Here is a 15,004-nt window from a genome sequence, read left to right as displayed (position 1 = left end):
TGACCTTCGGTCTCTCATTGTTCTTTGAGGACATGGACTGGAGAGACCGAAGGTCAACTTAAATAGTCTTGGGGGGGCAGTGGTAGAGGTGGTCAGAAAGAGGTCAGAGGTGAGACAGGTCTTCCTGTGCAATAGGGTTAGCGTTAAGGCTAGAGTGACCAAATGTCAACTTAATTTATTTTATTCTATTTTATTGAGTACCATGCATGCAAGCCTAGGTCCCCAGTGTCTCCCAGCGGTGTTGGGATCAACACTTTAGCCCCAACAATGACAGTTCAGCAGCAGAGAAATACAGGTTTTCTGATTCATGATGTATGGATAAACCATGCACTCCAGAGGGCTTTGACCAAACACAAGAATCTGGCCTGTTATGACACATGCCGCAAAGGTGTGTCTCTAAGTTACTAACCTTGCAGGGCAGTGAGGCGTTCGTTAGAGAAGTCGTTATCAGCCTGTAAGGCCTCGATACGGGCCTGTAGAGCCTGTTCCTTCTCCTCCAGCTCATCAATACAAAGCTGCAGTTCCTTCTTCTCCATCTGACCCCTCTGAGTCAACTCCTCCTGACGACCCTCTGCCAGCTACACAGGAACAAACAAACACACACACACACACACACACACACACACACACACACACACACACACACACACACACACACACACACACACACACACACACACACACACACACACACACACACACACACACACACACACACACACACACACACACACACACACACACAGGGAAAGTTGTGGGCATGTTAACGTGTGCAATGGAGAATCTGATGTGTGTGCTGGTGGTCAGACAATAGATAGAAATCTGATCTTAGTTAAAACCTCTCCAACCCCCCAAAACCCCTCCTCTCCCCTGTACCCCCCAAACCCTGCCCCCCCCAAAAAAAAAAAACCTGTCCGCCCCCCTCTCCAACCTGTACACCCCCTCTCCCCTCCAACCCCCCCTCCCCAACCAGTCTCCTCCCCTCCAACCTGTACACCCCCTCTCCCCTCCAACCTGTCCCCCTCTCACCGACCAGTCTCCTCCCCTCCAACCTGTACACCCCCTCTCCCCTCCAACTTGTCCCCCTCTCACCAACCAGTCTCCTCCCCTCCAACCTGCCCCCCCCCACCAACCAGTCTCCTCCCCTCCAACCTGTACACCCCCTCTCCCCTCCAACCTGTCCCCCTCTCACCAACCAGTCTCCTCCCCTCCAACCTGTGCCCCCCTTCTCCCCTCCAACCTGTCCCCCCTCACCAACCAGTCTCCTCCCCTCCAACCTGTGCCCCCCTTCTCCCCTCCAACCTGCCCCCCTCACCAACCAGTCTCCTCCCCTCCAACCTGCCCCCTCCAACCTGCCCCCTCCCCCTCCAACCAGTCTTCTCCCCTCCAACCTGCCCCCCTCACCAACCACTTCCACCTACTGTACCTTTATCTTGTCAGTGAGGTCCTTGATCTCGTTGATGGCCCCGTTGTATTTATTAGCCAGTTCTCTGAGCTCCTCCTGGTTCCTCTCGTTCATCTCCTTCAGGTGAGTACACTCATCCTCCGTGTTACTCAGAGATCTCTGGAACGACAACAGGTGAGATGGCAGCACGTTCATCCTCCACACACACACACACACACACACACACACACACACACACACACACACACACACACACACACACACACACACACACACACACACACACACACACACACACACACACACACACAGCCCCAGGGACTCGATCTCTGACCTCTTCCTGACCCCCTCTACCTAGCCTTAACGCTAACCCTATTGCACAGGCAGACCTGTCTCACCTCGACCTCTTCTACCTAGCCTTAACGCTAACTCTATTGCACAGGCAGACCTGTCTCACCTCGACCTCTGACCTCTTCCTGAACCCCTCTACCTAGCCTTAACGCTAACCCTATTGCACAGGAAGACCCGTCTCACCTCGACCTCTGACAGCTTCCTGACCACCTCTATCTTCTCTTGTAGGACCTTCCTCAGGGACTCTTTGGCCGTGGTCTCATAGTTGTGTTTGTCTTCCTGCAGGGCTACCAGCTCGTTACGCATCCCATCCTCGGTTTGGTTCTTTAGAGGGGGGAGGGAAGAGAGAGAGAGACAGAGGTAAGGGAGAGAGGGGAGGGGCTGTCTAGTGCTTAGACTAATACACAGTCATAGGGTCATGAATGTTTCTGACCATGTAAAGTGACCATCAGTTCCCTTGGTCAGAGGAAAGCATCGACCCAAATCCAGAAGAAGAAGACATGTCTATTAGAATGTCAATAGATAAATACAGTGAACTACGAAAGTATTGGGACAGTGACACATCATGTTGTTTTGGCTCTGTATTCCAGCACTTTGGATTTGACTATGAGGTCAAAGTGCAGACTACTTTAATTTGAGGGTATTTTCATCCATATCGGGTGAACCGTTTAGAAATTACACCTCTTTTTGTACATAATCCGCCCCATTTTAGGGAACCAAAACTATTCGGGACACATTCACTTATATGTGTATTAAAGTAGTCAGAAGGTTGTATTTGGCGCCATGTTCATAGCACGCAAACATGGTGGATGCATCTGCTGTTTGTTTTGGTTGTGTTTCAGATCATGTCGTGACCAATAGAGACGAATGGTAAATAAATTAGACGCACATATTTGGTGTTCTGTATTTTATTTAACCTTTATTTAACATGGCAAGTCAGGAAAGAACAAATTCTTCATTAGATTGACGGCCTACCCCGGCCGACGCTGGTCCAATTGTGCACCGCTCTATGGGACTCCCAATCAGGATGTGATACAGCCTGGAATCAAACCAGGTTCTGTAGTGACGCCTCCTGCACTGAGATGCAGTGCCTTAGACCGCTGCACCACTCGGGAGCCCCCATATAGCATACCTCTCCAAAAATGCTAAACTTCCCTGTTATTATAATGGTGAGAGGTTAGCATGTCTTGGGGTTATGAGATAAAATGCTAACCTCCCCTATTATTGTAATGGTGAGAGGTTAGCATGTCTTGGGGTTATGAGATAAAATGCTAACCTCCCCTATTATTGTAATGGTGAGAGGTTAGCATGTCTTGGGGTTATGAGATAAAATGCTAACCTCCCCTATTATTGTAATGGTGAGAGGTTAGCATGTCTTGGGGGTATGATATTTGTGCGTGTAACTTATTTACCTTTCATTTCAATTAAGCACAAAACAAACAGCTAAAGTAGCCAACAAGTGTGTAGAGTCACAAGCTTGATGTCATCAGTACGTGCTATGAATACGGGACCAAATACTACACTTTGTCCTACTTTAAAATGTTCTTTAGAGTTGGGATTTATCATTTATATTTTCTTACTTTAGATATTTACACTGAACAAAGATATAAAACGCAACATGCAACAAGTTACAGTTCATAAATAAAGGAAATCAGTCAATTGAAATGTATTCATTAGGCCCTAATCTATAGATGTCACTGGGAATGACTGGGAATACAGATATGCATCTGTTGGTCAAAGATCCTTTCAAAATAAAAGGTGGAGGTGTGGATCAGAACCAGTCAGTATCTGGTGTGCCCCTGGGACTACCTGACATGACTCCTTGCTGTCCCCAGTCCACCTGGCCATGCTGCTGCTCCAGTTTCAACTGGCCTGGGCCCTAGGACCATGTCCCAGGACTACCTGACATGAGGACTCCTTGCTGTCCCCAGTTCACCTGGCCATGCTCCTGCTCCAGTTTCAACTGTTCTGCCTTACTATTATTCAACCATGCTGGTCATTTATGAACATTTGAACATCTTGGCCACGTTCTGTTATAATCTCCACCCGGCACAGCCAGAAGAGGACTGGCCACCCCACATATGCTCTCTCTAATTCTCTCTTTCTTTCTCTCTCTCGGAGGACCTGAGCCCTAGGACCGTGCCCCAGGACTACCTGACATGATGGCTCCTTGCTGTCCCCAGTCCACCTGACTGTGCTGCTGCTCCAGTTTCAACTGTTCTGCCTTATTATTATTTGACCATGCTGGTCATTTATGAACATTTGAACATCTTGGTCATGTTCTGTTATAATCTCTACCCGGCACAGCCAGAAGAGGACTGGCCACCCCACATAGCCCGGTTCCTCTCTAGGTTTCTTCCTAGGTTTTGGCCTTTCTAGGGAGTTTTTCCTAGCCACCGTGCTTTTACACCTGCATTGTTTGCTGTTTGGGGTTTTAGGCTGGGTTTCTGTACAGCACTTTTGAGATATCAGCTGATGTACGAAGGGCTATATAAATAAATTTGATTTGATTTGATTTTGATTTGGTGTGGATCACAAAACCAGTCAGTATCTGGTGTGACCAGAAAACCAGTCAGTATCTGGTGTGACCAGAAAACCAGTCAGTATCTGGTGTGGATCAGAAAACCAGTCAGTATCTGGTGTGACCACCATTTGTCTCATGTGGCGCGACATCTCCTTCGTATAGAGTTAATCAGGCTGTTGATTGTGGCCTGTGGAATGTTGTCCCCTCCTCTTCAATGGTTGTGTGAAGTTGGCGGGAACTAGAACACGTCGATCCAGAGCATCCCAAACTAATTGTAAATTATTATTTTTTTAAATCGCTGAAGCCGGGGACTGTTTCCCTCACTAACTTCAAACATCTGCTATCTGAGCAGCTAACCGATCGCTGCAGCTGTACATAGTCTATCGGTAATTAGCCCACCCAATCTACCTACCTCATCTCCATATTGTTTTTATTTACTTTGCTGCTCTTTTGCACACCAGTATCTCTACTTTCACATCATCATCTGCTCATTTATCACTCCAGTGTTAATTTGCTGAATTGTAATTACTTGCTACTAAGGCCTATTTATTGCCTTACCTCCTCATGCCATTTGCACACACTGTATATACTTTCTTTTTTTCCTACTGTATTATTGACTGTATGTTTGTTTATTCCATGTGTAACTCTTGTTTGTGTCGCACTGCTTTGCTTTATCTTGGCCGGGTCGCAGTTGTAAATGAGAACCTGTTCTCAACTGGCCTACCCTGGTTAAATACAGGTGTTCTCAACTGGCCAACCGTGGTTAAATAAAGGTGTTCTCAACTGGCCTACCCTGGTTAAATAAAGGTGTTCTCAACTAGCCTACCTGGTTAAATAATGGTGTTCTCAACTGGCCTACCTGGTTAAATAAAGGTGTTCTCAACTAGCCTACCTGGTTAAATAAAGGTGTTCTCAACTGGCTTACCTGGTTAAATAAAGGTGTTCTCAACTGGCCTACCCTGGTTAAATAATGGTGTTCTCAACTGGCCTATCCTGGTTAAATAATGGTGTTCTCAACTGGCCTACCCTGGTTAAATAAAGGTGTTCTCAACTGGCCTACCCTGGTTAAATAAAGGTGTTCTCAACTGGCCTACCCTGGTTAAATAAAGGTGTTCTCAACTGGCCTACCCTGGTTAAATAAAGGTGTTCTCAACTGGCCTACCCTGGTTAAATAATGGTGTTCTCAACTGGCCTACCCTGGTTAAATAAAGATGTTCTCAACTGGCCTACCCTGGTTAAATAAAGGTGTTCTCAACTGGCCTACCTGGTTAAATAAAGGTGTTCTCAACTGGCCTACCCTGGTTAAATAAAGGTGTTCTCAACTGGCATCCCTGGTTAAATAAAGGTGTTCTCAACTGGCCTACCCTGGTTAAATAAAGGTGTTCTCATCTGGCCTACCCTGGTTAAATAAAGGTGTTCTCAACTGGCCTACCCTGGTTAAATAAAGGTGTTCTCATCTGGCCTACCCTGGTTAAATAAAGGTGTTCTCAACTGGCCTACCCTGGTTAAATAAAGGTGTTCTCAACTAGCCTACCTGGTTAAATAAAGGTGTTCTCATCTGGCCTACCCTGGTTAAATAAAGGTGTTCTCAACTAGCCTACCTGGTTAAATAAAGGTGTTCTCATCTGGCCTACCCTGGTTAAATAAAGGTGTTCTCAACTAGCCTACCTGGTTAAATAAAGGTGAAATAAATATAAAAAGACATGCTCAATGAGTGACATGTCTGGTGAGTATACAGGCCATGGAAGAACTGGGACATTTTCAGCTTCCAGGAATCGTGAACAAATCCTTGCGAAATTGGGACTGTGCATTATCCTGCTGAAACATGAGGTGATGGAGGTGGATGAATGGGATGGATTATTTTGGCAAAGGAGAAACGCACACTAACAGGGATGCAAACAAATTTGTGCACAAAATTAGCGAGAAATAAGCTTTTTGTGGAACATTTTGGGAATCTTTTATTTCAGCTCATGAAACATGGGACCAACACTTTACATGTTGCATTTATATATTTGTTCGGTATATCATTTAAATGTTCTTACTTTAGAGTAGGACTGTAGCTGGTTGCCCATCACCTCTAGTCTGGAGAGAAGCCGGTCCTCATCTATCAACGCCTAGAAGACAGAGACACAGGTCAATACAACATAAACCAGTCAGAAGAGACAGACAACATACAGTGCCTTCAGGAAGTACTGGATTACAGACTGAATTCAAAATGGATTATTTTCTCACCCATCTGCACACAATACCCCACAATGACAAAGTAAAAACACATTAAAAAAAAAAAATGTTAGCTAATTTATTGAAAATGAAAATACATAAATATAATTTACATAAGTATCCACACCTGAGTCAATAATAATAATAATAATAATATATGCTATTTAGCAGACGCTTTTATCCAAAGCGACTTACAGACAAGTGTGCATACATTCTATGTATGGGTGGTCCCGGGGATCGAACCCACTACCCTGGCGTTACAAGCGCCATGTTAGAATGACCTTTGGCAGAGATGACAGCTGTGAGTCTTACTCGGTTAGGTCTCTAAGAGCTTTACACACCGGGATTGTGCAACATTAGCCCATTATTCTTTTTAAAATTCTTCAAGCTCTATCAAATTGGTTGTTGATCGTTGATAGACAACCGTTGTCAGGTCTTGCCATAGATCTTCAAGCCGATTTAAGTCAAAACTGTAACTCGGCCACTCAGGAGCAGGAACTCAGGAACTTGGGAAGCAACTCCAGTGTAGATTTGACCTTGTGTTTTAGGTTATTGTCCTGCTGAAAGGTAAATTCATCTCCCAGTGTCTGGTGGAAAGCAGACTGAACCAGGTTATTGTCCTGCTGAAAGGTAAATTAATCTCCCAGTGTCTGGTGGAAAGCAGACTGAACCCAGGTTTTCCTCCAGGGTTTTGCCTGTGCTTAGTTCCATTCCGTTTCTTTTTTTATCCTGAAAAACTTCCCAGTCCTTAACCATTACAAGTATACCCATAACATGATGCAGCCACCTCTATGCTTGAAAATATGGAGAGTGGTACTCGGTAATGTATTGGATTTGCCCCAAACATAACACTTTGCATTCAGGACAGAAAGTTAAATGGCTTTGCCACGTTTTTTTCAGTACTACTCCAGTGCCTTGTTTCAAACAGGAATGCATGTTTCAGAATGTTTTTATTCTGTACAGGCATCCTTCTATTCACTCCATCATTTATATTATTATTGTGGAGTAACTAGTGTTGTTGGTCCATCCTCAGTTTTCTCCTGTCACAGCTATTCAACTCTGTAACTCTTAAAGTCACCGTTGAAATCCCTGAGTAGTTTCCTTCCTCTCCAGCAACTGAGTTAGGAAGGACGCCTGTATCTTTGTAGTGACTGGGTGTATTGATACACCATCCAAAGTGTAATTAATAACTTCATCATTCTCAAAGGGATATTTAATACCAGATTTTTAAAAATATGTACCCATCTACCAATAGGTGCCTTTCTTCGCAAGGCATTGGGAAACACCCCTGGTTTTTTATGGTTGAATCTGTGTTTGAAATTCACTGCTGGACTGAGGGACCGTACAGATAATTGTATGTGTTGGGTACAGAGATGAGGTAGTCATTCAGAAATCATGTGAAACACTATTATTGAACACAGTGAATCCATGCAACTTATTATGACACTTGTTCAGCACATTTATACTGAACTTATGTCGGCTTGACATAACAAAGTGGTTGAATACTTAGACTCAAAACATTTCAACTTGCAATTTTTTTATTAATTTGTAAAATACTGAAAAACATAACTCCACTTACACATTGTGGGGTATTGAGGACAGTGACAAAAAAAAACGAAATATAATCCATGTTAAATTCAGGCTGTAACAACACAATTTATTTGATCTTTATTTAACTAGGCAAGTCGTTTAAGAACAAATTCTTATTTTCAATGACTGCCTAGGAAGTGTGTTGTTCAGGGGACAGAACAACAAATTTGTACCTTGTCAGCTCGGGGGTTTGAACTTTCAACCTTCCAGTTACGAGTCCAACGCTCTAACCACTAGGCTACCCTGTCGCCTCAATGTGGGGAAAGTCAAGCAGAGTGAATATTTTCTGCTGGTACTCTAGCAGTCAGTCAGTAAAAGCCATTATCCATTATATGGAGGGAGTGTTGTAGAAAGTGAAGTGGTTCAGAGGGCTTGACAAAGGGCTTGTGTGCTATGGGCTGGTCTAGTGGTAATGACCACAGACCACATATTAACCTTTTATCTGGAAATAAAACGTATCAATACTTCAGGATTGTGGAATTGTGTATCGGTACCTGCCAGCTGCTCTCTGAAGCCTCCTGTGTGGTGGCCAGTAGGGTTCGGGTGGTAGTGTATAGTAACTACCTGCTCTCTGAAGCCTCCTGTGTGGTGGCCAGTAGGGTTAGGGTGGTAGTGTATAGTAACTACCTGCCAGCTGCTCTCTGAAGCCTCCTGTGTGGTGGCCAGTAGGGTTAGGGTGGTAGTGTATAGTAACTACCTGCTCTCTGAAGCCTCCTGTGTGGTGGCCAGTAGGGTTAGGGTGGTAGTGTATAGTAACTACCTGCTCTCTGAAGCCTCCTGTGTGGTGGCCAGTAGGGTTAGGGTGGTAGTGTATAGTAACTACCTGCTCTCTGAAGCCTCCTGTGTGGTGGCCAGTAGGGTTAGGGTGGTAGTGTATAGTAACTACCTGCTCTCTGAAGCCTCCTGTGTGGTGGCCAGTAGGGTTAGGGTGGTAGTGTATAGTAACTACCTGCTCTCTGAAGCCTCCTGTGTGGTGGCCAGTAGGGTTAGGGTGGTAGTGTATAGTAACTACCTGCTCTCTGAAGCCTCCTGTGTGGTGGCCAGTAGGGTTAGGGTGGTAGTGTATAGTAACTACCTGCTCTCTGAAGCCTCCTGTGTGGTGGCCAGTAGGGTTAGGGTGGTAGTGTATAGTAACTACCTGCTCTCTGAAGCCTCCTGTGTGGTGGCCAGTAGGGTTAGGGTGGTAGTGTATAGTAACTACCTGCTCTCTGAAGCCTCCTGTGTGGTGGCCAGTAGGGTTAGGGTGGTAGTGTATAGTAACTACCTGCCAGCTGCTCTCTGAAGCCTCCTGTGTGTTGGCCAGTAGGCGTTGCAGCGTTGCCAACTTCTGTTCCAACATCTGCTCCCTGTGTAGGGCCTCCTGCCAGGGGGAGGGAGAGAGGAGGGAGGGAGGGGGAGGGAGGGAGAAGGAGGAAGGAAGAGGAGGGAGAAGAGGAGGAAGAGGAGGGAGAAGAGGAGGAAGAGGAGGGAGAAGAGGAGGAAGAGGAGGGAGAAGGAGGAGGAGGGAGAGAATACGAAATCCATCAGCATTATCAGTTGGATGCTCAAGTAGCATCTATTATCAGTCATCCAATTATTTTCTAACGACGTTAGACCGTAAACATTACATAGCATGAGACGACGTTAGACCGTAAACATGACATAGCATGAGTCGACGTAAGACCGTAAACATGACATAGCATGAGTCGACGTAAGACCGTAAACATGACATAGCACGAGACGACGTTAGACCGTAAACATGACATAGCACGAGACTACGTTAGACCGTAAACATGACATAGCACGAGACTACGTTAGACCGTAAACATGACATAGCACGAGACGACGTTAGACCGTAAACATGACATAGCACGAGACTACGTTAGACCGTAAACATGACATAGCATGAGACGACGTTAGACCGTAAACATGACATAGCACGAGAGGACGTTAGACCGTAAACATGACATAGCACGAGACGACGTTAGACCGTAAACATGACATAGCATGAGACGACGTTAGACCGTAAACATGACATAGCATGAGAGGACGTTAGACCGTAAACATGACATAGCATGAGACGACGTTAGACCGTAAACATGACATAGCACGAGACGACGTTAGACCGTAAACATGACATAGCATGAGACGACATAAGACCGTAAACATGACATAGCATGAGACTACGTTAGACCGTAAACATGACATAGCATGAGACGACGTTAGACCGTAAACATGACATAGCATGAGACGACGTTAGACCGTAAACATGACATAGCATGAGACGACGTTAGACCGTAAACATTACACCAATAACATGTAGTATAAGACATATGAGAGAGAAAGAGCGAAGTACATGGTTCAAATCTTCAAAGTCCCATATAATTTTAACAGTCAAGACCACAGTTACACAGTAAGACTGAATCCATGCACCAGGCAGTAGAGTGTAGTCACACTGCCTGGCCAGTAGATGTCAGTGTTATTCCATACCTGCAGATACTGGGAGAGCTGGAAGAGTTCCTGAGAGTACATACTGGGGGTGTTGGCTGCAACCTGAAGGAGAGAGACACATACCAGGTTACAGTAGATAGGAACACTGGTAAGACTCACACACCACCCAATACATATATTGCTGTGCCTAACATGTGGAAACTATGTATAGATTATGGGAGGGTCCAAAAGAGTCAGTGAGTCCTGAGTCAGCATCTCAGTAGAGAGTCAGTGAGTCATGAGTCAGCATCTCAGTAGAGAGTCAGTGAGTCATGAGTCAGCATCTCAGTAGAGAGTCAGTGAGTCATGAGTCAGCATCTCAGTAGAGAGTCAGTGAGTCATGAGTCAGCGTCTCAGTAGAGAGTCAGTGAGTCATGAGTCAGCGTCTCAGTAGAGAGTCAGTGAGTCATGAGTCAGCATCTCAGTAGAGAGTCAGTGAGTCATGAGTCAGCGTCTCAGTAGAGAGTCAGTGAGTCATGAGTCAGCGTCTCAGTAGAGAGTCAGTGAGTCATGAGTCAGCGTCTCAGTAGAGAGTCAGTGAGTCATGAGTCAGCATCTCAGTAGAGAGTCAGTGAGTCATGAGTCAGCATCTCAGTAGAGAGTCAGTGAGTCATGAGTCAGCATCTCAGTAGAGAGTCAGTGAGTCATGAGTCAGCGTCTCAGTAGAGTCAGTGAGTCATGAGTCAGCATCTCAGTAGAGAGTGAGTCATGAGTCAGCATCTCCGTAGAGAGTGAGTCATGAGTCAGCATCTCCGTAGAGAGTGAGTCATGAGTCAGCATCTCAGTAGAGAGTGAGTCATGAGTCAGCATCTCAGTAGAGAGTCAGTGAGTCATGAGTCAGCATCTCAGTAAAGAGTCAGTTTAGACAGACAGCGTCGGATGCTGTAGTCAGATATAGCGTCGCCTGGGCTCAGACCATCAGATACAGTGCCGTGCGAAAGTATTCGGCCCCCTTGAACTTTGCGACCTTTTGCCACATTTCAGGCTTCAAACATAAAGATATAAAACTGTATTTTTTTGTGAAGAATCAACAACAAGTGGGACACAATCATGAAGTGGAACAACATTTATTGGATATTTCAAACTTTTTTTAACAAATCAAAAACTGAAAAATTGGGCGTGCAAAATTATTCAGCCCCTTTACTTTCAGTGCAGCAAACTCTCTCCAGAAGTTCAGTGAGGATCTCTGAATGATCCAATGTTGACCTAAATGACTAATGATGATAAATACAATCCACCTGTGTGTAATCAAGTCTTCGTATAAATGCACCTGCACTGTGATAGTCTCAGAGGTCCGTTAAAAGTGCAGAGAGCATCATGAAGAACAAGGAACACACCAGGCAGGTCCGAGATACTGTTGTGAAGAAGTTTAAAGCCGGATTTGGATACAAAAAGATTTCCCAAGCTTTAAACATTCCAAGGAGCACTGTGCAAGCGATAATATTAAAATGGAAGGAGTATCAGACTACTGCAAATCTACCAAGACCTGGCCGTCCCTCTAAATTTTCAGCTCATACAAGGAGAAGATTGATCAGAGATGCAGCCAAGAGGCCCATGATCACTCTGGATGAACTGCAGAGATCTACAGCTGAGGTGGGAGACTCTGTCCATAGGACAACACTCAGTCGTATATTGCACAAATCTGGCCTTTATGGAAGTGGCAAGAAGAAAGCCATTTCTTAAAGATGTCCATAAAAAGTGTCGTTTAAAGTTTGCCAAAAGCCACCTGGGAGACACACCAAACATGTGGAAGAAGGTGCTCTGGTCAGATGAAACCAAAATGGAACTTTTTGGCAACAATGCAAAACGTTATGTTTGGCGTAAAAGCACAGCTCATCACCCTCAACACACCATCCCCACTGTCAAACATGGTGGTGGCAGCATCATGGTTTGGGCCTGCTTTTCTTCAGCAGGGACAGGGAAGATGGTTAAAATTGATGGGAAGATGGATGGAGCCAAATACAGGACCATTCTGGAAGAAAACCTGATGGAGTCTGCAAAAGACCTGAGACTGGGACGGAGATTTGTCTTCCAACAAGACAATGATCCAAAACATAAAGCAAAATCTACAATGGAATGGTTCAAAAATAAACATATCCAGGTGTTAGAATGGCCAAGTCAAAGTCCAGACCTGAATCCAATCGAGAATCTGTGGAAAGAACTAAAAACTGCTGTTCACAAATGCTCCCCATCCAACCTCACTGAGCTCGAGCTGTTTTGCAAGGAGGAATGGGAAAGAATTTCAGTCTCTCGATGTGCAAAACTGATAGAGACATACCCCAAGCGACTTACAGCTGTAATCGCAGCAAAGTATTAACTTAAGGGGGCCGAATAATTTTGCACGCCAAATTTTGCCGTTTTTGATTTGTTAAAAAAGTTTGAAAAATCCAATAAATGTCGTTCCACTTCGTGATTGTGTCCCACTTGTTGTTGATTCTTCACAAAAGAACACAGTTTTATATCTTTATGTTTGAAGCCTGAAATGTGGCGAAAGGTCGCAAAGTTCAAGGGGGCCGAATACTTTCGCAAGGCACTGTATAGGGCTGTGCTGCATGATGCTAGGTTACAAGGTTACAGGGCAACCCTCTCCTTCACTGGACCCTAAAATAAACCTGTCGCTCTGGTCAAGCAGGGAAAGGAGATGAGCTCTGTGTTTAGGCCAGGAGGAGAGGAGCTCTGTGTTTAGGTCAGGAGGAGAGGAGCTCTGTGTTTAGGCTAGGTGGAGAGTATAGTTTGGTGTTTAGGCCAGGAGGAGAGTATAGTTTGGTGTTTAGGCCAGGAGGAGAGGAGCTATGTGTTTAGGCCAGGAGGAGAGGAGCTCTGTGTTCAGGCCAGGAGGAGAGGAGCTCTGTGTTCAGGCCAGGAGGAGAGGAGCTCTGTGTTTAGGCCAGGAGGAGAGGAGCTCTGTGTTTAGGCCAGGAGGAGAGTATAATTTGGTGTTTAGAACAGTGCAGACAGGAAAAGAGAGCAGAAGATAAGTAATTCAATTTGGCCTGTGCTCTGCATCTAATTAGATTAAGAGCCCTAAACAAGGAGCCTGCCTAAGGAAATTCCCTCCCAATCTACAGAGTAAGACAACACTGTATTGGCTTGACTGGGCTTGATATGCAGTCAGTCCCTGTGTACTGGCTTGACTGGGCTTGATATGCAGTCAGTCCCTGTGTACTGGCTTGATATGCAGTCAGTCCCCATGTACTGGCTTGATATGCAGTCAGTCCCTGTGTACTGGCTTGACTGGGCTTGATATGCAGTCAGTCCCCATGTACTGGCTTGATATGCAGTCAGTCCCCATGTACTGGCTTGATATGCAGTCAGTCCCCATGTACTGGCTTGATATGCAGTCAGTCCCTGTGTACTGGCTTGAATGGGCTGGATATGCAGTCAGTCCCTGTGTACTGGCTTGACTGGGCTTGATATGCAGTCACTCCCCGTGTACTGGCTTGACTGGGCTTGATATGCAGTCAGTCCCTGTGTACTGGCTTGATATGCAGTCAGTCCCTGTGTACTGGCTTGATATGCAGTCAGTCCCTGTGTACTGGCTTGATATGCAGTCAGTCCCTGTGTACTGGCTTGATATGCAGTCAGTCCCCGTGTACTGGCTTGATATGCAGTCAGTCCCACTCAATGGATGTAAAAGCAGACTTTACATGCTGTTTGAGGTGAAGAAAACGTTCCTTTGAGAAGCGCCACAACACATTAATGGTGGTGCATTAAGCCAATCAATTCTCCAAATAATCAGATTTATATGCCTACATTTGTGTGCAGACCAGGTACCCTGCAGGCCTACACTACAAAATGATGTGGACACCTGCTGGGTCAAACATCTCACTCCAAAATCATGGGCATTAACATGGAGTTGGTCCCCCCCTTTGCTGCTATAACAGCCTCCACTCTTCTGGGACGGTTTTCCACTAGATGTTGGAGCATTGCTGCTATAACAGCCTCCACTCTTCTGGGAAGGCTTTCCACTAGATGTTGGAGCATTGCTGCTATAACAGCCTCCACTCTTCTGGGAAGGCTTTCCACTAGATGTTGGAACATTGCTGCTATAACAGCCTCCACTCTTCTGGGAAGGCTTTCCACTAGATGTTGGAACATTGCTGCTATAACAGCCTCCACTCTTCTGGGAAGGCTTTCCACTAGATGTTGGAACATTGCTGCTATAACAGCCTCCACTCTTCTGGGAAGGCATTCCACTAGATGTTGGAACATTGCTGCTATAACAGCCTCCACTGTTCTGGGAAGGCTTTCCACTAGATGTTGGAACATTGCTGCTATAACAGCCTCCACTCTTCTGGGAAGGCATTCCACTAGATGTTGGAACATTGCTGCTATAACAGCCTCCACTGTTCTGGGAAGGCTTTCCACTAGATGTTGGAACATTGCTGCGGGGACTTGCTTCCATTCAGCCACAAGGGCATTAGTGAGGTCGGGCTCTGATATTG

At 45.5% G+C, this 15,004-nt stretch overlaps 1 protein-coding gene across 13 annotated transcripts in view; it reads right to left on the bottom strand.

The window, feature by feature from the left end:
• Positions 1-15,004, bottom strand: part of slmapa (sarcolemma associated protein a) — a 145,269-nt gene that overhangs the window by 71,317 nt on the left and 58,948 nt on the right. For 12 of the 13 annotated variants that reach the window (XM_046338320.1, XM_046338315.1, XM_046338316.1 and 9 more), the window contains 6 exons: positions 10,560-10,622; positions 9,355-9,450; positions 6,323-6,394; positions 1,940-2,080; positions 1,427-1,564; positions 410-578 (listed from right to left, as the gene is read on the bottom strand). In XM_046338320.1, the coding sequence (XP_046194276.1) occupies positions 410-578; positions 1,427-1,564; positions 1,940-2,080; positions 6,323-6,394; positions 9,355-9,450; positions 10,560-10,622 (679 nt within the window). Of the gene's footprint in view, positions 1-409; positions 579-1,426; positions 1,565-1,939; positions 2,081-6,322; positions 6,395-8,584; positions 8,610-9,354; positions 9,451-10,559; positions 10,623-15,004 lie in introns of those variants that run through there. The other variant, XM_046338380.1, reaches the window with a different exon arrangement.

Source organism: Oncorhynchus gorbuscha, linkage group LG03, assembly GCF_021184085.1.
Source record: "Oncorhynchus gorbuscha isolate QuinsamMale2020 ecotype Even-year linkage group LG03, OgorEven_v1.0, whole genome shotgun sequence".
Taxonomy (NCBI): Eukaryota; Metazoa; Chordata; class Actinopteri; order Salmoniformes; family Salmonidae; genus Oncorhynchus; species Oncorhynchus gorbuscha.
Note: the sequence above shows the minus strand (reverse complement) of the source record. Positions and strands in the feature narration are given on the sequence as shown.